We start from the raw sequence: 25,233 nt of genomic DNA, 5'->3' as shown, positions 1-25,233 counted from the left end.
TTGCTGCACTCATTTTCATCAGGGATGAGCTAAACTACTTCCCACAACTACATACCACTTGGTGTATTGATCAGAGCAACTCTTCTGTTTCATCCTTGCCTATCACATGCTTGTGTCCCAGTACAGGGAAACCCTATTACAGGAAACCAGAAAAGCAAACGCCTAAGGGTAGATAAATGAATATTTAATTCAAACCAGCAAGATGTTGTTTGCAGTTATTTATTTTACTAAAATGGTTACATATGTTGAAACAAAGAAGAGCAATAGTAATAATGTTTGTTTTTCCAATATCATAAATAATTACTGAGTTTTCATTAGCTGTTGGCTCAGCACTGATCATGACTTTCGTTATTTAAAAAAGACACACATAATTCATCAGAATTTGTGTTTTCAGAAAACTCTAAAGCAGCAGTAGAAAAAAAAATAAATTAAAGGAAACAGTAACAAGAAATTAGGCCAAGTATTTCTTAAATTTAAAACCCACTTGATGTGTTTTACAGATTATTCTTGTGCTTTGATCATTGGAAAAGAAAACCATTAACAAGTTGTTTATACAATGGCTTGCCTTCTCCAGTTTTACTTCAGAGGAGTCCCCTAAAGTACCGTTTTTACATGAAAAATTTTGTTGTTTATACAGACAAACACACTGAATATTCCTAACAGAAGAGTTTGTCAAAACCATGAATTTATTGTCACAAAATATTTAATACCAGAATAACTTATAATAGTATGAACAAAAGTGAAGTATTAACTCTCTGCTATTAGTTACAAACTCACATTATTATGCCAAAATCCAGTAAAGTATTAAAAATTAATGTCATGGAATCTTAGACACATAATGATGCAAGTCAGCAAAACATACTTCAACTGTTCATACAGTCACAACATACATTTCTTGCTTGGCACTTTAAGTCAATGCAAATCAGCAATTTAGAAAACAAAGTAAAAATATATATGTACAAAATATTTTCTTATCAAATAATTTTAATTGTACACTAAATAAAACCAACAACGTTATGTTACATCAAGAAGTTTCCTAAGAAGTCACACCAAGGCTGATATTTGCAATGTGTCTTGACTATTTTAGTGCAACTGAAACAGCCTCTATTTGCAAGTTAGTTACATCATTAACATAGTCCTGCTTCCATTGATGTGGGAGTTCTGCCATTAAACTCAGCAGGAGCAGAACTAAAGTCTTGTCTTGTTCATTGATGGCTCACCATAAAGAGAAGCAAGGAAAGGGACAAGTAGGAAAAAACCTGACAGGATACCCACAGGAAAAAATCCAAATCCTAGCAACAATCAGCTCTTTTCCAGTTTTCTGTAATGGATTCTGTATAAATTGGTTTTGGCTTTGCCACTGTTTATTCAAGCACTGTAAACCTCATTAGACTATTGTTATATGACTTAAGAATAACTTGTACACCTCCAGATAAAATTTTAAAATAAACCTGGTTTTATGACAGTTATTACACTCAATAGCAGTCGATTTTAGAGACATGACATTTAATACATGGTTTAGTATCTTCTTAAAACCCTCCTGCCTTAAATGCTGAGATTTTTCAATGTTTCAGTTCCTTTTGTGATTCTTTTTTGGGCTTTGATAGTTTATGTTATAGGCTTTTCTTACTGAAATGTGAAATGTCAGTTAACTGTCCTCATTTATGCAGTACATACAAAATAAAAATGTTTAAACCACATTAAAGTAATAAGTTCCACCATGGAAACATTTCTGAATGGCACTATAGTTTTAGTTTTGTACAAGAAGGAACCAATTTTACTTCTATCAAAACCTCAGTAAGTCACTAGTAAAGCTTTAAAATTATAGAAATTCAACTTGAATTTACAACTAGTCTGACTAAAACCTTCTCAACTAGAAATCTTTAATGAGCAACACAGCTGAGAGCATATGTATAAGTTCAAAATAATCTGAACAATTAACTTATTTCCTAAATTTGTGTGTTCTAGAGTATTGCACTTTTCAAAGGAATGATTTTGGTATTTTAATATACTGCATATACAGGTAAGAAACATGCATAACAACCTTATTGTCACTTTGACAAAACATACTGTACAATTTTTATAACACTGTTGATTAAAAAAAAAAAGAGAGTGAGAATGATGTAACGATTTCATTAAGACTCGTCAATTTGTACAAGTCAAATAAGCACAACTCTCCAGGGCCTTCAGCAGTAATGTGTTTAGCCCTCGGCTGCTTAAGCCCACTTGGAATAATATACAAAGTTTAAGCATTATGGCATTGTCATTTTGAGGCATAACACTGTTGTACTATGCCCACGTTATAGCTTATTTTCTCAAAGCAAGGCACTTACTGTAATAGCAATGCAAACATCTTATGCGCACTTTGATTAACATAAAATAAGTTAATGTTTTGATAAAAACAGGGTTTTTATAATTTACATGCCTTTTATAGAAGCAGTTGAACATTTCATTTAATGCAATGAAAACATCTGAGTCAGAAGAGACCTTAATTTTTTAACTGACTATTCTGTAAAAGGGGGGTTATTTTCCACATTTTCCTCCTGTCTGTGAATCTGATTTTGCTGAAAACCAATCCTGTGAGGAAAATGTCTGTTTGATGTGAAAAAGGCAGAGGACCCATCCCTTAAAACTGCTGAACTAATGGCACTTTAACAGTCTTTACTTCTGATATATGTGATGATTTCTGAATGATGCAGCTGGTAGTTCCCTGCAGTTTATCCTTCCCCTGGGCAAGGTTCGTTAGGGCCATAGCTGCGTTGATCTCCTTCCAGTACGTCTCATCTTTGCTGGGTCCCTTTCTGTTAGCTGTGCTAGATTCAAGCAACAACAAATATTTACACACACATCTTAAAGAGCCACATGCCATCAGGAAAACTGTAATAACAATAGTTTTGTAAAACTATGAAGTCCCTTACTCACCTTTCACACTTATTTGGTCCATTCTCCAGATTTTCTGAAAACAGGAAAAAAAGAGTCTATTTTATTTTAATAGTTTTAAAAACAAGCATGTTCAGGGAATAGGCATATTGAAAAACAACCCAAGATTTATTCCAAAATTGATACCAGATCTAAAATAAAATATTTGCTTTGACACACAGAAAGGACCAGCTTCACGCAGACATCTTCCTGGAGAAAGCTACACTGAAGGTGTAACTGTTCTTGAAGGTTCACCTACATTTTGCAGGGTAATAGAGAAGTTCTTCAAAACATATTTATGTTTTGAATACCAAGGACATAAGGAATTTCAAAACCTAAAAATAAAAATCAGATTCATTGCCTTTCAGTGAATGCCTTCTAGTATGCACTAAAAATAGGACACTCACCCATGCACACAACTTGTGTGTGGGTTTTAATGCACCCCTTTAAAGCCCAGGCAGAGCCTCAGTCACAGTGGCAGCTGAGGGGGACACAAGTAACAAGCACACCTGGTTAGCAGCCCTCAGAGATGAAATTGCATCACAAGCATAAACTACACTTCCTCATCAAGAGTCATATTTGTTCATTCACCAAGTCCTCACATCCCAGAGAAGCCAGAAATATTTGCCAGGCAGAAATGTAAAAGCTTTATTCAGTGGGTTTGCTATCCTTACACAGAAATATATTATAGAGGAGCAAGAAGGCAACACCCAACTTCAGTACCTATGGAAAACAAGTTAAACCAATGAAACAGCAATGGCATGAGCACTAACAGCTACAAGACCCAAAAAACTCTAAACACAACATAAATCTCATAAAATAATGTACATCTTTGCGAGGCCAGATTCCCAAATACAAATCAAACTTACTGGTAGATTTCCATCAGATTATCAATTAAAAGTTAATCTTGTCTTTAAACAGACCTTCCAGAAGAATAACCCTTGGTATCCCTCCCCTTAGGAGCAACCTTGCACACCACAGCCAGCAGCCCATTGTCTCCTACAGCCAATCATTCAGCCCAGCTGCACTGCCCAGTACTTGGAGGTGACTGCTGGAGACCACAGTCCCACTAGAGAACCACAGGGAGACCAGCTGCAAGTTCAGAGATCAGCTCTTTGCCAAACTGTTTCATCCAGCAGGCCTCCGTCCCTTTGCAAAACAGCTTTAAAAATAAATGTTCGCAAGTCACCAAGATTTAAGTTTTGTTCCTGAAGTGCATGGCATAAATCAGTATCTCTTAGAACAACGATCTCCTAGATCAATGCTAGATCTCCTAGATCTCCTAGATCAACGCTTGAATGGGATTCAAGAGGGGGAAGAACAGCCTGTGGAGAGGACAAGAAACCAAGGAAAAAAGAAACATTTGATTCAGAAAGAGGTACTGGATGGCACAAAAGGTCTCCTTCTTTATGCTGTACTTGGTTATGAAGAATTCTTCAGCCCTGCTTCATTGTTTATTTTTTAATTATAGACAATTTTCAAGACGAGGTTTAGGGCTGAATAGGTCAGTAGGTATAGAAATGGAAATGGCAAGTAATAGAGAACGTCATTGCCAGAGCAAACCTGGATATAAATACCACTCTCTTAAGCATCTGTCACTTTCTTTTGCTGTTGGAAAATATTTCCTATGAACAAAAAAATTGCTTGTACAAACTTCTGAGGGAAGTAGGTGTGAATGGTGACACACATTCCAAATCCAGAGTTTATTTGAAGGAGTATTTGCAAATATTTTTTATTGGTGTTTAGCCAGCTCTAAAAGAAAGCAACTTGCCCATGGTATATAAAAGCAGTAGCAAAACTAAAAAATAAAATCCAGGAGGAAAGGCTGCCCATTCTTTTATTTTAGTGAAGATTTTTCCTGAATCACACATATTTTATAATTTTGTTTGGATTTTATGTTTTTTTTCAAACCATTTATGTCAAAAAACTAAAAACTAGGTTAAAATAAAATCATCACTGATAATTTGCAAAGCTCTGGCTAATAACTGTTCTCAAAGCATGTTAGTACAATAAAGTCTGAAAATACATAATTTCAAAGAACAGACCCTCTTTTCCTTGCCAAAAATTCTTTTCTGCTATATCAAACCTCTGACAGCATACACCAGTTTGCACTACCACAGCATCCAAGCAGCTCCTTTGTGTCTGAACATCCCTTAGCAAAGGAAATAAGTATTACCATCTTTTTTTGGCTGGGGATAATCACAGTGAGAGAGACAAAGACCTTTCCTCATGCTTTCATTGACAGCGTGCCAGTCAAACCAACTTGATGTGACTCAAAGCAAAAGTGGGGTTCACTTCACATGCCATGAAACTGCCATCTAAGTCATGTATCTTTGCATTTTTACCTGTCAGGACTCCATTCGTAAACAACAGAGATGTCCTCCAAGAAGTGAATTCAGCCATTCTATTTAACAGTACAGCCCAATGTCCCTGAGTGCTGCTACAAAGCCAAATCCCTATATCCTCTTCTGTGGCCCTTCCTCACACCTCTGTTCTTTAGGCAGCATTATCATCCATGTGGATATGCTGAGAGCTGGATGGGGGGAGGATCATATCTCTCCTTTGGCTATTCAGTCTATCAATGATTCATATCTATTTTTATAGAGAGACATTAGTACACTGCTAGTATAACTACAGCTTTAATGGCTTAGCTCAGACTGGAAGAAATGCAGGCTGATCATGTCTGGCTCTTCACTGACCAGAGAAAGAACATAACGACAAAATGTTATCAAATGTATTTAAACCCACAAAATTGTGAGTCTTACCCAATGTTTTGCTTTTTTTTTCATCTTTTATAATCTATCTGCTCTTCCTCCAACTTCTAATTAAAATTTTTTATAATTGAAGCTTTTGATATTTGAGGTATCTGCACGAGAATTGCAAAGTATATTTCAACTGTAAAAGCAACATTTTGGTGAGATTGCTCCATGAAAGTAATCATTCTCAAAACAGAAAGTGTTCCTTTTCTTGACCATCACATAACATGTTCCTAGATTTCATCTCTGAGGCAATAAGGAAATGGCAGCGGGGCTGGGTAACCTCTTTGGAAATGGTGATGAAAGGAATGGAAAAATGTTGGAGCATCCTCAATCCCACCAAGTAGCCTCAGTGAGGACTCACCCCCGAGTAAGTGCTGGTGGGCACTCCACTCATGACCCTCTCTCCACTACATGAGAAGCAGCACTTTAGCAACTTTGAGGTAGCAAGGTTGCACCAGAGCTGTTCTCTCCAAGCACCTTTAATCTCCTACACCTTCAGTGGCAGCACCTCTGGTCTCTGCCTAAAGAGAGTGGCTTTCTCACCAGTCAGATCAAGGCAAGCTGTCACACAAATTTAAACCCCTACAGACTTGTCAAGCTTAGATCAGTGTGTCAAATGACTCCTGGGAAAGCCAGCACTGATGAATTATTTTATTCCACACTGTTCCCAAGACTAATTTAATAGGTTAAAAATGACATTTACCCTACTCCATACAAACACGAATACATTTTAACAGCATACAGCTGGCCAGTACAAATAATTTTCCCAAACAAACAACAGCAGTGTTCAATAACATATTTATTATTTGAAACCAGAAGAAGCTGCTGCTGAAGGTGTTTTGTAGTGTCTCAGAAAGGATTATGCTTCTTGTCAAAGGATGGTGGTAGGCTTTCAACATATATTGAGATCCTATAATAAATCTATTTAATATTAAACGTCAGAAATACCTTTTTGCTACAGGTTTGGAAATCACTTAAAACAGTGGTCATTTGCTTCATAGCCAGAAAGTTTTAAACACTGTGAAAATGGAAACTCAGTCATTTAAAATTAGAGGTTGTCATTTATACCTCACTTTCTGGTGCTTCATTCTGCTCCCAGTTGTAAGCATCCAGAGAATCAGCTTTTGCCTGGCCAAGAATGTCTCATTCTGCTCTCAACATCCACCCAAAGAAACCAGCAAGGCAGGATATTTGTTCCCTCTTGTTTATAATAGGAAGTCACTATAAATCACCTACCAATGGAATTCTGTATACCTTTCCATTAGTATGAGTTTTCAGTATACAGTTTACTGTAGGGCATAGTGCCAATAGTGTAGACACCAGACAATACCAGCTTTGTCATACAGCATGGCATTTTTCAGGACTCACATAATTATTAATAATATACATGGCATCTTTCTTTTTCACCATGAATTTCTTAATAAATATTAACTGGCTGATCCTGACAACTTTCTTGCAAGGTAGTCCGCTGTCCCATTTTAGCAGAGATGGAAATGAGTCTCAGAAGTCCGAAGTCAAAATACTGCCTAGGCAATATTCTGACTGTTTCAAAAGCATTTAAGAACAGAATTGCCCAGGATTTCTCTTATATTTAAAATGTTTTCCTTTGTTGTTCTGCGATCAGAAAGGACCAGCCAAAGAAAATGAAGCCCAGCGTTCTTGCAGGCAAACCATCCTTAAACTGCACAATAGCATCACAGACCTCCAAGTTACTATGCACAAAGGTCTCTGGTGACATGGAGCTTGCAGCACGTTCAAAAATTTCAGAACAAGTCAGACGCTTCCTGTTCACTGCATCCAGACTAATAATTTTTATATACTTGGATGACTTCAGGGGTGTGCTAAATAATGTTAATTACAGTTACATTTCATCATTTGGGTTTGAGAACTCTAACCTATGTGTGTGTGGTGATGAACTACACCTAAGGCCCTGCTGGGAAGAGCAAAGGCAAGACTGACCCCTTCTGTAGCACCAAGCAGCCTCCACCCTGTTCCCCACTCCCTGTGGTGTCCAGCTCAGGCTGAGCCACAACAACTGGCTTAAACCCTGCTTTGTGTTATCAGGTAACACTGACAAAGCAAAGATGGCTTGAAACCAACAGGGGAAAGAATGTGTGAATGAGGGAACGAGACAGAGAGGGAAGGGTACAGAACATTATGTAGTGGGGAAAAAATGGACATAGAAGTCAAGACACAGTAGGTCAGTCTCACATGACCATCATATTTTTTGAAGCTACTTAAACATGTACAGATTCCTGATGAATTACACGTCTCCTATTCTAGCTTAAAATAGAGGGGGAAAAAAAAGAACTGCTGGCCTCAAATGGTGAACACTATAAAACATTTGTTGGTTCAATAAAAGGTCCTGTATAACTTATCTTCATTTTAAAATTGGCAACATTATTCAGTTGTTTCTCTCACTGCCTCTCCTGAACTTTCTTTTGTTGGTTTTGGAGACTGGCTTAACATGTGTTGACCAGCATTTTCAAAACAAGAATAGGAAAAAGAAGGAGAAAAAGGAAATAAACTGGAGCAGCAGAAAGAAAAATGAACATTACATGTGTGAGTAAATTAGTGGGGAGATGAAGCACTTCTATAGATCACACTTTGACTCCAGTATTTTCCAAACCACAAGTTCAGGGTGCATTAGACTTTCAGATCTCTGTTTCTTCACAAACAAAGGTTAATTTGAGTTAATACTCCTGTGCTCTTCTGCATTGACACATCTCCTTTACCCCTGAAGGATCCCAAAGTAAACCATGAATCACACAACACCACTAATATTCACCCACATCTGGGGAGGGAACGTGGCTTAGCCCAGGCTGCTCAGCAGTGCAAGGGAGGGGAAGCTGTAGTCTAAAGGAACAGGCCAGGGCTTTTGCTCTTATTAAAAGTGCCATTTACTTGGTGCAAAAACTGTAGCATCTTTTGAAAAACACGAAAAACTCATCTTCTCTAGCTTGAACTGGAAGAAGAAGGAGCTGGCCATCCCATATTTATATTTGCAGTCTCCCATTTTGAGCCTAATGTAAACAGACAAATGAGTTTGCAAACATGGGTAACTGCTCAGCCAGCGACCCACACTACCACAGGCTTTCCACACCCAGACAGGACTCATCCCACCCAGCACTGAAACGCCTAAAACCCTTTCCTTTTGCACCATCCTCCCAGTTTCCTCAGGGACAGCAGACCTATTAAGGATGAATTATGGGGAAGTGCAGACAGGAAAGCTCATGCTGGAAGAGACTCCAAACCACAGAGTCTCCTACAGAAATATCCCCCAAACATGCCCTAGGGATGATCTCCTACAGACCCCAGGCCACCCCACATGGGATCCCTTCAGTGCTGTCCCTTGTGAGTCCACTCCTGCTCAAAGCATTCCCTGGGCTGGGAAGGTCTGTGTGAGATCATCTGGTTGGGGCTGGCAGTGCTCATGCAGCAGAACCTTTTGGTGGAGGAATGGAAGTCCCTGTTGGGGTTTCAGGTGACCTGTGGCTGCAGACACAGCATGGCAGTGTGACCTGGGAGAGCACACGATGCCAATCACAGCTGGTCTGATCTCAGGGGTGTACTGGATTTCTGCTGACAAAGATTTATTACCATGTCCTTTAGTTGGGTGGGAGGAGGAAAGCTGTCAGAAACTTGCAGGAATGAGCTCTGGGCCCAGGCTCTAGAGAAAGCTCCTTTTCAGCAAAGCTTTATTTTACTGCTGCTCTTTCTTCCAGGAGGAGGTTACAGAGCAGCTTGTAATGAAGTCACCCCCACAACCCTGTTACCTCACTCCTTTGGCTTCACAGGGACACCAAGTATAATAACTGACCTGTCATCAGCTGTTACATCCTTTCAGATGAACAAACTGCATAATGACAATTTATGTTCACAGTGACTGCTAGAGTGAATATTTTTCCCTATTCACCCAGTGTTTTTTTTCTCAGGAACAGCTATAGCTCTGGTCTGACATCTTCTATTAAGATCCATATGGTGGGTCTTGCCAATGTTAGAAACATCCCTTTTCCATCATGCCCTAGTCCAAATCTTTTCTGTGAAAATACTTCATTGCGATTTGTTTCTTGCAACAAACTTCACATATAAGCTTTAACTGTGAAGGACTGCTAACATTCAAGGTTGTTCCTGAATACCTGACCATCCAAAGACTTTTTAAGTTGTGCAGCCTGGAGCCTGTTGCAGTGGGAGTAGGCATCTAATTACATTTTAATATATGTGATTTTTATAAAATGAGTGTACATGCCCACAGAGACTGAGATAGGTGTATTTTATAAATCATAAAAGAGAACTGAGTTTGCAAGCCTATATTAACATTTGCATTAATAAGTGCACTGAAAGCCCCACATAATAGTAGGCATGGTGCAAATGGTCTTAGAATCTTGAATTATGCACATGAATGTAGGAATTTATGAGTTAGCAAACTAGATAAAAAGCTGGTGTAAATCACTTCATTGTTCAGGCTATGACAGCTGACTCTAAATTTCCCCTGACCAGTTACAGTGTGTTCTCCTTGGTGAGATTCAGGGCACTTGTATGAGTCTTGTTTTCTTAGCCAGACCTTAGCAGAGCCTATAATGGGAGCTGGGGCTGTGAGTGTTGAGGTGAACTGTTAACAAACTGATGGCTCTATGGTTTTATTTTCTTTACAAGTTTGCTGCAAAGCTGACTGAAATAAACTTTTTCTCATTGAGTTGGCATGTTTCTCATTGAGTCGTGCAATGTTGTCAGATTCCTTGGTGATAGTCTCCCACATGCATTTCACAATGCATAAAGGAACATCTGATCTAGGCTTTCTTTTTTTTTTTGGATTTTTTTTTTTGTGTGTGTGTGTATGCATGTTATTTGGGAAGGGATTTACAGCATGGGCTGTGCTGACTCATCACATGAAGTGGTTTGCCCTTCTGCTGCCAACCATTAGGGGTTAACATTGAAAACCACTTTAGGCAGCAGATAAGGGGGAAGCTGAAATAAAGAAAAGAGGAAAATGGAGAAGAGGAAGAGAAAAAAGAAATAAAGGTAAGACTGTGGGAGATGTTATAAAAAAAGAAAGTGACAAAATGGCAAATGAAGATTTACCAGGAAAAAGAAGAGTAATGAATATAAAGGGAGAAAACTTACCACTATGTCAACTTTCTTTATTTTTATTACAAAATTATCCTTCTCCCACCCAGGAAAGTTGCTGTTGTGCAGGCAGGCACGTTCAGTCTTTCACTCTGGATCTAAAGATTTTAATTGGGAGCTCTTAAAGACTAAAATAAGGCTTTAAAAATAAAAAGCTAAAGGCAAATGCAGCCAGGGTAAGCACCATTACACTCCAGCACGATTGTTTTTCATTAAAAAAGCAAGGTGAAAGGGAGGGTTTCAAAGTCGTATTTCAACCCTAGGCTGACACGACAGCAGTAAAATCTGATTTTGTTATGCTAGTTGGCTGTGGGTTTGGGAGCAGACCCTATATATGCGGTGTAATGTTATGATATGAATGCATGCACACAGGATATTTTCAGAAGCTTCTTGCAGAATTTAGAGAAACGTGCCACCCATTCCTGTGGCCCCTCTTGCAGGAGCCAGCTCATCTCCTGCTCCTGGGAGCCAAGCAGGCTCAGACATGGCATAAGCTGTACAAAGACAATTTAAATTACAAGGTGCTGTATTTTCAGGCTAGTGGAGGAACTTCTCAGGGAATGCCAGAACTGATTTCCACGGTGTGTTTAGCCAGAAACATGGAGTAAAGAATGGGCAAGTCTATCTGAGACACAAAATTCAGCTTCTTTCACTTGCATGTAAGATAAAGAACTGGCAAATATGGTCTCTTTAAACACAGCTTCTTCAATCCACTGCATGGGGTCCTGAAACGTGCACAATACTTACCACAGAATCACAGAATATCCAGAGATGAACCCACAAGGATCATTGCAGTCCAACTCTTGTCCCTGCACAGGACAGCCCCAAGAATTACACCATGAGCCTGAGAGCATTGTCCAAATGCTTCTGGAAATTCAGCAGGCTTGGTGCTGTGACTGCTTCCTTGGAGAGCCTGTTCCACTGCCCAGCCACCATCTGGGTGAAGAACCTTTTCCTAATATCCACATAAACCACCCCTGGCACATGTGCAAATACTAAACCCCAGAAACCTAAGTAGTGTCCAAAACTTACTGTGAGATCATAAGCATACAAATTCAAGCAGCTTGTAAGAAGTGCATCAGAAGGGCTCCAGCCATCAAATAGCCATAAAAATGGCTGTAAGCTGCAAAAAAGCCTCATGGTAACCCAGACAACTGTTGCACAACAGATCCTGCAAATCCAGGGATTACATATGAAATTTAAAAGATTGTTTATATCTCCAAGGAGATACAGATATTTTCAATATATACCTACCTGTATCTGCTTCTACATTACGTTTGCATAAAAATGGGAATGGCTGAGCAATCTGCCTTCACACTAAGCATACTGTGAGATCCAGCAGTACAATCACACATGGTATTTTCTGTGGTCACCACTTATTGAAGGCACATGATGGAGCTGTGCCAAGGCTGAGCTTGGAGCAGTCAGTGACGCCTTTCCCTGCTCAACCTCAGTGCCATGACACAGCAGCTCCAAGGCTGTTGCAGGAAGAGGACACAAGAAGAGAGAAGACAGTCAGGTGGACTTACCACATCAAGTACATCGTGTTAGTGACTGACAGTGCCTCTGCTTGTGTGGGGATCAGTAAGTCATTCTGACTGAGCTTTTCACAGGTGCTACAGCACAGTCCCTGGTCTCTAGACTCTGACTTTAGAGCTTGGGCTTTCAACTTCAGCATGGCTGAGCACTCACAGATGCAAATGAGGTTAATAAGAGTGTTGCTTTGCATGCATAAGAAGCCATGAAATCAGAAGCATTCACACGGTCTTACATATCTAAAATTACGTTAAATTGTTATTGTTAGGTGCCTTACTTATCCATTTGTGAAATCTAACGGATGTCTTATGAAAACACCTTTATTAGAATTTGAAAAGGCCCACGTAGAATGTATCAAGTGGCACTGAACAGCACATCATGAAATCATCCTGTCCTCAGAGGGGCTCAGCTGTGCTCATGCTATGGCTTTGGTGGTACAAAACCAGCAGTGAGCACCCAATGAGGATATAAGATAGGTTTTGAGGCATCTTTCAAACTAGGCCAGGTCATGTATGTCAGAAAAGCATCTCTTTCCTCATCTAGCTCAAAATGCAATGGGAGCCCCTTTATCCAACATCCCAAGAAATGACCACAACATACACAGAAAGCTGTAGTCACACACCTCCCTGACCTTATACAGAATAAACAACAGTAAGAAACTGCTGAGTGAGCTGCAGGGAAAGGAGCTACCTGTGGATTATTCTCATCTCCAGTTACACAAAAGTGATTTTAGTGTTTGATAGCACTGTTTCTGAGTCAACTGTCCAGTTTTGTTTCCTTTGCTTTCCCTTGTGAATCTATTGCAGCCTTCATGCTCCTGCTCACCACAAGTTGCACCGTTATTTCCATTACAGGATATGTTCCCAAACCCAAATATTCCCAGACACCTTTTAAACAGGCCCTCAGAGATTCTAGTAAATTGGGAGGCATACCAAGAAGGGCTGTGTAGTCACAGAGAGTGAGAGGCAGTGCACCAAAGGCAGAAGGCTCTTAGAGTAGAACAGCATGCCCAGAGTTGTTCAGGAAGATGTGCCTATTTGCCAAGAGCTTTTGAAGAAGCAGAAACACTTCCTTCTATACTCCAAATATCATCTTATGCTTAAAATGGTTTGAGTCCTAGTGCAGTGCAATTCCAGTAACCCAGCAGAAGAATCATTCTTAGAAGAGCTCAAAGCCTCTCTCTCTATCATGGAGATTGATGCAGTGTAATAAATCAGCCACACTGGGCTGGAATTCTCAGGGAGCAGCTAAACCTTAACACTGCAGATGCTCACTAATTGAAAGTTGTAAGCGCCCTTCATGGCCGAGCCTTTGCCTAAGACAGATGAGGTTCCTGCACTCGAAAGAGCACATGTGGGAGGTCCTGAAACAGTAGTAGGCCAGTACTTAACATTGCAAAGGCCTTGGATGTGGACAGCTTTGTGGAAGAAGATGAAATTGCTTCTCTGGCAAAATGTATGAAACCGTCTGTGATAACAGGAATGAGAATGGGGATGACTGAACAAATATTTGCACTGAATGCCTTGTCAGGAGAGGGGAATTGCTACTGATATGATCTTTACTTTCAGTGTTACTGTTTCTGACAGTCTTACAGACCTTGCAGATGTTTATTGGCCACTAAATCATTCTTCAAGAATGTTGGCTCTGTTCCCAAACCTGAAGAGCCTGAATGTGAAGGGTTTTGTTATTCAACACACATTGCTGCTTTTGGAGACAGTGATTTTCAAGAAACCAGCAGGGAAGCATCGTCAACTGATAACAAGACAGGGACTGGGTTCAGATTTCCCTGCACTCCAGGGCTCAGCTGCTAGGGCAGGCTGAGTAAATGAGCACCACGTCGTAGGGCATTGAGCATCCACGTGGCAGAGAGCACACTGAGCCCTGAGAGCAATAATGGACCTGTACGGCAGCAAAGATTGCTGCTGAGAGACAGGGCTTACCAGCTCATCCTGACCTTGATGTACTGCCTGCTCTTCTCGGTACAGCACAATTGCATGGATTGCGGAGCCCCTGTGGTTCTGCTCCATGGAGCTGCAGAGAGCAGCTCTGCTCTGCTCGGCTCCTCTAACTGCAGGACACACAGCAAGGCTCCTTCAAACCCTCTGCCATTCATCTCAGCAAGAGCAGCTCCCAAAGACACAATTGCTGAGCTGTGGAGGACCCTAAGCCACCGTATTTCAAGGCAAACAGATTTGCTTTCAAACAGAGAGTTTTTGAACTACGGGTGATGTGCTCAGGCTGCTTCTCTGAGTGAAGATGCCAGTTTTCTGAGATCATCACAAACAGCTCCCACCTGAAAAAGCTACACTAGCCACTGGAAGCTGTACCTAAATAGAGACTGGACTAAAATAGTGGTAATAATAATTGTGAAAGTAATAATACATATCTTTCAAAGAATGAGTGATAAAAAAAATCCATTCTCTGCATACTATAAAATTATTTTGTAGTAAATTTATTAATAAAATTTCATGATGAAATTATTAATTATTAATGCACAGTGTTTTATTACCACAGGAAAAATATACTATCCATAGTTATTGAACATATTTCTCCCAGAAAGGCACCGACACATTGACCAGTGGATGTGATCTAAAAGTAATTAAAGCCAATAGCGTCCTCTAAAACCTGTCTGAATCGCTGGTTATCAGTTTCCAAGATGAAAGACAATGTTATCTAAAGTAGCCCTTGTAACATTTTCCTCTCAAAATAGGGTGAATACTGTTTAAAAATATCCAATTGGCACAGACATAAAGTGCTTCAAAAATATGTAAGACAGTTGCAGAAGGCGATAATGTCATATTTACTACATATTTCTTTTACGTTAGCTCATACATGTTTTCCTGGCAGCCAGAAGATTTCTGCCAGGGAATTCTCTCCTGCAACAGTTTGCCCTATCAGACTTAAAACACACATACATATTTATGGTAAAGCCATATGGTATTTATGGTTAAATCAACAGACATACTTCAAAAATATGAATTTAGATTAATTTAGAAGCTCTATGTATCAAAACCAGCTCAGAAGCTTTATTAGCATTATAAATAATTGGTCTTTACTCATGTTATCATAAAACAAAACAAACAAACAAACAAAAACCCAAAAAAACCCCAAAACAAAACCAAAACCAACAACCTTCATCCAATCAGGTTTGCAATGGGAAACTGAGCTATAGATATGTGAATAAAAATTTAGAAAATACCTGCATTCATAGAACACAATTCTTTACACAGATGCAGTTGGAAATCACTGTGAACTCTTTGTTCAAGGAGCAATTAAATTAACTTTATCTCAGAGTAATTCACGCTTATAGAATTTTTAATATGTCTTCCCTGATCTACTTAGATGTTTTCCTAACAGTAAGCAGCATCTGCAACAATCATATATTTGTACAGATAGCCTTGCATTCTCACCTGCCTTTTAAGAATTAAATTCCCGAATTTCCACTTCTATAGAGAAAATCAACAAGACACGAAGCCACGAAGCCACGGCTCCAGACATAAAGAACATTTATACTTTTGTTGAAATAACTATGGTGAAAGAAAGTGAGATCCTTTGATCCCCCCAACACAGTTCAACTTGAGGTTTTAAGCTTTTGGACAGAGGATAAGAGGAGTATTCTCAGCAGCCATGCCGGCCAGGCAGCTACAACACAAACTCTTTAAGCTCTGTGAACTGTTTCATGTTTTTTAATTAACTTGCTGCTATTATTAGTAGTACTTCTGTTTCCACTTTTATAACAACAAAGGCTTTTTCTTTCATTTTGCAAGAACTTTTATTTTTGCCCGTGAGCCAAAGACTTCCCATAGAAGAATTGCCTATACATCACAGTCTGTGAATTTTATGGGGCTCTGCAAAGGGCCTGCAAAGCAGACACAGCAAATCCCAAGTGTGGACAGTGTCTGAATTCCTGCCCACTGTGCTTCTCCAACAATGGGCAAACAGACCTTGCACCAACAGAAAATGCTGTATTTGATAGCACAGATTCATCAGGATGCACAAAAACCTAGCTTGGTGTCACCAACACGATACTGCAGACAAACAGACAAGTAAGGTGTTGGCAAAACCAGCCCCTCTGAGCACCACTGGGAGTGCCTCACCCAGCTCGTAGGCTGGTCTTGGCTAGTGCTGGCAGATACCATCAACTCCAACTGCATCTCCAGGTTCAGCAAATCTTTTAAAAATTCTCTCTGGACAGCACTTCCCAGGCAACTTCTGTCTCAGGTAGAGCGTCCTGAGAGCTGCTCAAAGCAGCTGATGGCTGCTAACCACCCACAGCCCATCTGCAGTGACACTCTCCCTTCCTCTCACACCTCAAATACTGCTGACTGCCTCAAGCTGTTATAACACAGGGTGAGTTCTGCCTGAATGGCCCCAAGCTCTGCAATTAGGATTTGCCTTGCACTCCTCAAACAGCCAGAGGCCCACTTTGGGGGCTTAGATGACACCTGCCCCATTCCTTTATTTTTGTTTTTAGAAGACTCATTAGCCTTTGTGGTGAAGCAGAGATTGCAGAATAAAGACCAGGACACTGACACTGTGAGTATCCATACCCTTAGACCCCAAAGAAGAGCTGCCCAGAAGAAACAACAATGTCTAAAAACCTGGCATAGAGGACTTTTCCGAATTATTTTGGATAATGTTAAGATGCCACATTGCTCAGATAGACCTGGCAGCAACAACCTCTGCTTTATTTGTGAAATCTGCATTTCAGTAGAGAGAATGAAATATAGGAATGTTCAGCCATATCCAGTGATTGTAATTCTCAATCAAAATTACTTCTCAATTCTGTCTTCTATCACGTCTGCATTTTCCCACTTCCTCCCCATTTCCAACTGGATCCTCATTTTTCTTTCTTTGCTATGATAGGAGAAGAGAAAACTGAAGCAAGAAGAATTCTTTCAAAACACATCCAAGACTACCTGGTGGGATGGTACTTGGCTTGCAAAGCCAAAGTCACACTGCAGCAACCCATCAAATATGAGGTGCTGCGCGTGTTCAGCTGCTGACATTAAACCCTTTGTAAGACCTGAGTAGAAATTAATTACTGCCCCCCAAAGAGGCAGATTGGGAAGTATAACTTGTGAATATGAAGCATAAAGACTTTGGGAAAGTTTCCTCTGGCCACAACTCTGTGCACGCTTCCTGCTCCTGAGTGTGGCATGTGAGCTGTACAGCACTTAAAATGGAAAAAATTCCCTTTGAAAGAAGCGCCTTGAAACACAGATATTGGCAATGGATGACACTCGCTGCAATTACTGAAAGACAAATTTTTGATCAGGACTTCTATTTGAATTCTCTCCAAAGCCTCTCTGAGCTCCAAATGCTGTGACCTTTAAAATCAAGGGAGCAAAATGTTCTCTGTTCTAATGACTGGCGCTGTAAAAGTAAAAATCCACACGTTAAAACTAAGATTTAAATTGTACTGTTTAGCAATAAAATCAGACTTGTTTCTTTTTGGGTATCAGAGGAAAACAGGGTCTATATAAAAAGTTTAGAAGGATACCATGCTTTAGAAAAATGGGCAAAAGTTATAAATAGGAGTCCTATATTTTCAAGGATGATGAAAAGAGTACTTAAATATGTAATGGCATAAAATCTACTGCCTAAATTCCACATTTATTGCATAGAATATTAAAAAAAATATTTATGTTTCAAGCAAACAATAGAAAATTTTCTCTGATTATATGATGAAGTTTCAGACAAGTTTACAGCTCTAACTGTTGTTCTTGTTCTCATAGATACATGCAAGAAACACTTCTGTACAAAACATCCCTACTTTCCAAGCAGCAGAAAGGATGCCCTCCTTTGGACAAATACATACTTTTCATTTTATTTGGACAAAAATATTAAAATTAAACAGAACAAATTTTCAATCAACACTTGTTAATTTGAAACACTAAAAATTCTCCCATATTGAAAGCAGATTGCTCTGAAAAAACATTCATTTTCAAGGTCATAACAGTGCTGGCAGAACTCAAAAAATTGTAGTCCAACTTGCTTGTGTTCAGCTGTGTTTACTTAGTCTCAATTTGACAAAAGTCTGCCTCTGATTATACATAGCAGTCATCTGCCCACAGATAAATAGATATTACAAAATGCTTGGAGGGAATGACATTTGGCTACCATTATTTTTGGAATAATTTACCCAGCATCCTGAACTTAAAACACCAAAATGATTCATAACAGTTTCTGGACCCAAGTATTTCCATTTAATAAATAAATTTACCTCTGTGACCTTTGAGGACTTTATATTGTACATGGTATTGGATTGAAAACAAACAAACAAACAAACAGACCCACAACAATTTATTGTTAAATATTCGATCTGCTTGGGAAAGATGGATTTACCCAGAATTCAGACCCAAGTCAGTGGCAAACCTGGTGCACTCTCTGCCACAGCTCAGAGCCAGCACATGTAGTGCAAAGGGCTCAGGTGCTGCTGGAGAGGGGGCTCTGACTCAGCTCTACAAGACACCCCACTCCATCACCACCTGCGAGCACAGGGGCATTGCTCAGCTCTCTGCAGAGCATGCACCTGCAGTGGGAGCCCGCACCTGCAGTGGGAGCCCACACCTGCAGAAACCATGACAGCACTGCCTGAGACTGAAACGTGCTTCCTGTTTCAAATGCACCCACCCCAAATGTAAACTTAATAGTTCTCTGCCTATTATTTGGAGGAGGGAAAATTAATGCATATTGGATGCCAAACTGAAATTTTGTCTTATCTGAGGGAAATAGTTGTTTTATGACATCTATGGAACATCTTATATTTTCAAGGACACCTGCAGTATTTCTCTGATGTGGAAAGAAATTTTGTCCAGTTAAAGATACTACTTGGTCTAGGACATTTTGTGTTATAAATTATCCATGAATAAGGCAAAAATCTTATGAATAAATTATAGTCCTTACTCTCATTCCTTCCCTTATGCCTCTTCCTAATTCTCTCCCCTTCAAGTAATCCCTGTCAGTTCCCCAACCTCAACTACCCCAAACCATGTTTCCAGATCACACACTGCAAGTACTGAGGGCAATTCTAAGTCCATGAGGTATATTGTTACTGCTGCACATTTAAAGTGAAAAATGTTTGCAGAGCGTGGTGATGGATGGAAGAGTGAAGCCTAGATCCAACAGAGTCAGATTAGTTTCTGTAAAGTTAGCATGCTTTCAAAAATGTCTCTTCAATTAGAACACCAGAATTAAGAAAGCCCCTGATGCAATAGGAACCATATGTGTTTGATATACCCAGCTTCGCTAACATAACATCCAAATATTCAGTTTAAAGAAAATTAGAGACTTGCTTACAAAGAACTAGTTTATGTGTTTACAAGACTAAGCTGAATATTTTTAGATGGAACAATTACATACAAGTTATTTCCCCTCGTTTTCCCTTGTTTCATGAAGGAATATTACTGTGAAGAAGGAATGTGTTTTCAATGTGGACAGCTGGAGGTACAGAAAACAGACTTCTGTCACGTGGAACAAATGCAGCAAATTCCTTCTTTACAGGGTGTTTCCTTACAGAGATTAAGTATTAGTGTTCATTACACTATGATGCAAGGCCCCACTCATTCAGAAGTGTGCTAATGACTGTGACACAAAAGAGTTAATTCAGATGGAATCCAGGAAAATGAGGCAACGCAGAAACCTCATCAGCAGTCCAATCACATGACAAAATGCGAAGCATCTCCAAAGCCACTGCTTGCCAAAAAAAGAAAGGCTGCTGCAAGAAAAATACTTTCACAGCTTGATATCTGGGTCTTGTGACTGCTATCCAAACAAGGAGTAAAAGTGGTACTATATAATGTGGCAGGGTAAACAGAACCACCCACTCACCATCACCAATCATGTTTTTAATTCAGAGAAATTCTGTTTCTTTAAAAAATGATGGGGGAAAAAGAAACAAAACCTTTTGTTGAACTTGGAAATTATATGTGTAATTATCAGATCTGGCATGACATATTTTAGGTTCATATATACCATGAACTGTCTAGGAATGCATGTTTTGACATACAGGCTCAAACAATCAGTCCAACCCAGGTGATGTCCTTTCTGCTCTACTGACAGATGCTCGTCTTGGAGGAGCACAAAGACACTGTCCCCAGCCAACTATGCATTAGGTTAGGAAGATTTGTCTCTGGAACTTACAGATGATGACTTGAAAAATTTTCAAAGAGAATATCTGATTTGAAAAATTTACAGAAAGGAGCAGACCTAAAAGAAGTTAAAACTTTCAGGAGCACTGGGCCAAGGAAGCCTCCACACTTGGCTAAATTGTCTCACAGTAGCCTGAAAACTACTTACAGTTTTCAAAACAGGTCTTGGTGGAATCCGCCAAAGTCTGGATTGGGTATGAATAAGCCAAAGTATGGGAAGTATTCTATACTTCTGTGTCCAGCTTAGTCAGGGATTGCAGATGCACCAAGAGACTGGGAAATTAATAACCACACACCCCTCACAAACAGACATTGCTACCACCACTGCCACCAGCACTGGAGTATTTCCCAGTCCTAGACTAAGCTGTGGTTTTGCCCTAAGTTGTGGAGTAACAGTTTGGATTAATTTGCTTTGTATCCTAAGCAAGGTCATACCCTTTTCTGGAACTGTATTTGCTCTTAGCCTGTGTAACAGGGAAAAAAATGCCAAAACACTACAATTGGACTCAAAGGTTCCTTCCAAGAAGGGTGGCAGTATCTTGAATGCTTATCTACCCTCATTTCTCAAAAACGTTAAAAAGGAAAATATCAAACTTCTAAATTTGGACTGTTAAAAATGCTACTATCTCCTACCCTTCTCTAATTTATTCTAGGACCCTTCCCTGTTACACTCCAGATTCCTACCATTATTTCCATACCTGCTTCCTCAGTATTTTATCTTCTTGCCTTCAGCCCTTTGCTCCCTTTTCTTTCCTTTTCTTTGTTGTTCTTGTCCTTAATCTTGCATTCCCCTTTCCGCGTCCTCTCCCAGCACTATCTTCTCTTCACAATCCTCCAAAGCTTTCTGCTCTTTATTTTCCTACCTGTATTTATTTCCTGGCTCTGAGTTTTTCTTTTTCCCTTCATTCTCTATCCTTTCTTCTATCTTTTCCCTCCTAGAGCTAAAATGATACTCCAGCCATGACCTACCTGAAAAGAGAGTTACATCTTTTAAGTCCATTGTCAGTACTAAAGGGATGGAAAATATCTCAAAATGAGCTAAACGACTATTCCAGTCACTGTCCTGGACAAACAAGTGTAACTCCCATCAACAGCTGGAGAAGTTCAGCACCTGAGTCAAGTTATTTCCCATTTGCCACCAGTGACTCTTTGGCGTGGGAGTCCTGCTATAGCAATCTGTCCTCACTCTAGAGCACGGAGACACAGACAGAATTTCATGCAATGGTTGCAGGCTGCTGGTGATGAGAAAAACAACTCTGATAATGTAAGTCCTTTCTTCACTCTTAACTGAGAACAGAACCTAACTGAAGTGAAAACTTTGTTGAAACTTTAAAATTAAGGAAGAGACCTGTGTAAATATGGAGATAGCTATGCACCACTTCACCCCGGTATTCTGCTGGATCTCTAACAAAATACCAAAACATCACAAGAAAAGTTCCTTGTATGGCATGCATTGTGTAATCAATACCACTAGTAATGAAAGTCTAACTCTTGCCTTCGGTTAAAATGTTGTAACATCCTGTGAAAGGACAGAATTACCACACAAGCAATTAGGTCAAGAGGATAAAAAGACTAAGAAGCATTCTCTTCCTGAACTTGAGATCTACCCATCAAAACAGTAATGTTTGCTTTTCAAGACAAAACAAGCTAACAGAAACATGCTCTAGAAATCTACTACAGACAAAATACTGGGGAACACTTTTGCTTTTCATGGTGAATAAATTGCCCCTGTAACACTTCCCAGTTGAAAGCCCAGTTTCCCCTCCAGCTGGTGCTGCCTGGACAAGCTGGACCTGTCTTGTGCATGGCTCAATCCAACTTGCACACCAGATCTTGCAAAAATTTCTGTTTTCTTTGTCTCACTCTTTTTATATTGCTTCTGGTGGTTTTCTCTGTGTGCTTTTGTTGCTTCTTGCTTCCCACCCTTACCACTCTCCAACTGCTTGCTGGGCAGGCACAGCAATTCCATGTAAGGAACGCAGGAAAGAGAAGCATTCCTTGATTTTTCTGTGCACAGTAACTTGCACGACATTTGATCATAGACAGAGATTAAGTCATTCATGAATAGGGCCCAAAGGGAGGAACAACTCCAGAAAAACAACCCTTCACTGTTAGTGAAGCATCCAGGACTCCACAATCATTACTGCCACACTTACAGTTCATAGCCGATCTGGCAAAGCAAGGAATCCAACTGCAGGCTCTGTGGTTTAAATAAAATGTATCTACAGCAGCTTGGATCAATGTTTAAAAATGTTCCATGTTGTTTTAGTCCAAGGACAAGCTTTTAAAATTAAAAGAAAACTTTGGCTTTAATTACAGATTAAAAGTGAAAGTTATTTAAAAAGAATGCATATTCTAAGAACAGTAATAGAAGTTATTTAAAATTTAAAACTCATTTTTCTCTCTCCCAGAGTGTGACAAGTATTCTTGCAAATATTTAAAGCACAGGTTTGAAAGCTATTAATTTGAGGACAATATTTAGGGTGCTTCTGCCTTGCTGTTGTGAATTTTTTGGCAGAGCTCAACTTTTTCCTACATTTATACTTTCAATCTAAAATAAGTGTCAGATTTTGATGCATGTTACAATGGCCAAAAAAATAACCACAACTATAACTTGTACCTCCTTTTCCCCTAAATTTTGCCACCACATATATGTGATGCAGCAAATGTCTCCACCCTGTGCATAAATGCAAAGGGTTTATTCCAGAGCAGCTACAAGCAATGTGATCCCACAGTGGTTAGGTGCTACAATGGAGAAGCTGCTGCTCTTGGGATGATTTTCAGCAACAATTGCCCATCTGAAAATCATTAGTGCATAGCAGTGGATTTTCCACATGTTCATATGCTGGACAAGCAGGTTGCCCTTGAAGTATGGTTCCCAAGGGGAAGAAGGAAAACCCAGAGAAAAGTATTCTATTGTCAGATCATGGTTTCACTAGAGCCAGACAAAAATATGGTCAAGCATTCACTTGGCTGCTCTGCTGGCAAAACGATAGGGTACCGAAATGGAGACAGCTAATGAGGAAGGCAAAGAATAAATCTCAGGAAGAAGACCTTAAAGGAGTATAGATTTTATTTTATTTTCATTTTAAAAAATCAAAAATAGGGGTAAGTATGCTAATGTAATGACTTTCAGATTACTGACCTTTATTTTTATAAGGTCAAAAAGGTTTAGAAAGGGTAGTATTTTCCCAATAAAATATCTCATCTTTTAATTCAGCTGTGTTTGAAGCACCAATAAGAAAGTATTGAAAGAGTCTAAGTAAAGAAGTGTATGATTCTAACTAGGCAGTATTTGTTATTTAGTGCCCCATTAATCGATAATTTGGCTTGAAGGAAGAAAAAAGTTGGCAAAAGGGAATGGAATACTTTAGCTCCTTGTTTTACTTAAGAAAAATTCCCAACGGGCTTCACTTAAACAAAGAACTTTAGTTTTCCACTGGAAAGACAAAGAGAAAATCTTGGTCTAGCATGTCCTGCCACATGCTTTAACTACACAGTAAAAGAGTATGTACTTGGATCCCAGGCACATTTCAAAAGTGTAGTATTTATTAGCTGCTCTGTTGCCAAGTTCCACTATTATCATTTTATTATAACTAAGGTATATTTTTACTAACTAAATTATATTTAGGTTTTTAGTTTAAGCATTTGAAGGTCTTGGAGTGTCACGTACGGATGACATACAATATATCAAAGGCCTTTGTTGATTTTCTCCCTCCTTTCCTCTCCAAACAGTTACCCTGTATTTGTGAACTCAGGGGTCTGACTTACCTAAACCCATATTCCAGCTGTAAAGATAAGCAGGGGCCAAGGGAGCAAAATCCTTGGATGAAGCAGAGCTCGCCAAGGATGAAGGTGAGCCCTGGGATAACCCACTGCACATGTCCCTCACTCCCTGAGGGGCAGGACAAACCATCTCTCCCTGTCACCTCCTTCACACACCCTGCTCCAACACTCATGTCTCACCCTTTGGCCAGCTCACCTGGACCTGGTTTTTGCTGAGATCTCCCGTTCCCAGCTGGGCTGTGGGCTGGAGGGGCTGCATGGTGGGATATGGGCTCCCCACAGCTGAGGGTGGGCAGGAGCCAGCAGCTCATGGGGAGTTTACCTCAGAAGACCCATCTCCTGTACCTTCTGAAAAAGGATTTTTGGTCCTGTGCGGAGTGTGGAGATACTGTCTGGAGGCTGTCCAGACACGATGGAAAGATGACAGAGCAGGAGAGGGTTTTGGTGGGCTCACATCGGGCTGAGTGCTGCCGCTGCTCCGGACAGAGAAGGGGTGTTTCTGAGCAGCCATAAAGCCCGTGGAGAGATGTCAGAGCTCCCCAAACCTCAGCAAATGCAGCAGTACCACAGCACTGAATACAGCCTTTATTTTTCCTACTTTGTGCAAGGAATGAAGGATGAAGAGTACCCAAATAGGAACATTTACATTCTCCAAGGCTCACAGTCTTTGATCTGTGAGCAAAGATCCCACTGAAAAGCAGCAGGAGTTCACAAAATGAAGTTTGGAAAGCTTTGCAAACACATGAACATTGTGTGTCAAATCATGCAGCATGCTTTGGGGCCAAAACACTCGAAACCCAGACCAGATCTTGGCAAATTGGATTTTTGCACTTCCAAGCACTTCCAAAGGGTTGGTTTTAAAACATCTGAGTGTCTGTGCCTCAATTATCAGGTGAAAATAAAGGTCCTTTGAGTTGGGTATATATATAATTATCAGCCCCTTCTGAAATAAG

The 25,233-nt window shown here is 39.8% G+C and overlaps 1 protein-coding gene across 3 annotated transcripts in view; it reads right to left on the bottom strand.

Moving 5' to 3' along the window:
• Positions 1-203: 203 nt before the first annotated feature.
• The window catches only part of MKX (mohawk homeobox), a 48,709-nt gene continuing 23,679 nt past the window's right edge, over positions 204-25,233 (bottom strand). Inside the window, exons 5-6 of one of the 3 annotated variants that reach the window (XM_088160160.1) lie at positions 2,923-2,956; positions 204-2,849 (exon numbers count right to left, since the gene is read on the bottom strand). In XM_088160160.1, the coding sequence (XP_088016286.1) occupies positions 2,627-2,849; positions 2,923-2,956 (257 nt within the window). In that variant the 3' untranslated portion in view covers positions 204-2,626. The remainder of the gene's footprint in view (positions 2,850-2,922; positions 2,957-25,233) is intronic. The other 2 variants (XM_014880408.2, XM_088160152.1) reach the window with 2 other exon arrangements.

Source organism: Sturnus vulgaris, chromosome 1 (genome assembly GCF_052056855.1).
Source record: "Sturnus vulgaris isolate bStuVul1 chromosome 1, bStuVul1.hap1, whole genome shotgun sequence".
Classification (NCBI taxonomy): Eukaryota; Metazoa; Chordata; class Aves; order Passeriformes; family Sturnidae; genus Sturnus; species Sturnus vulgaris.
Note: the sequence above shows the minus strand (reverse complement) of the source record. Positions and strands in the feature narration are given on the sequence as shown.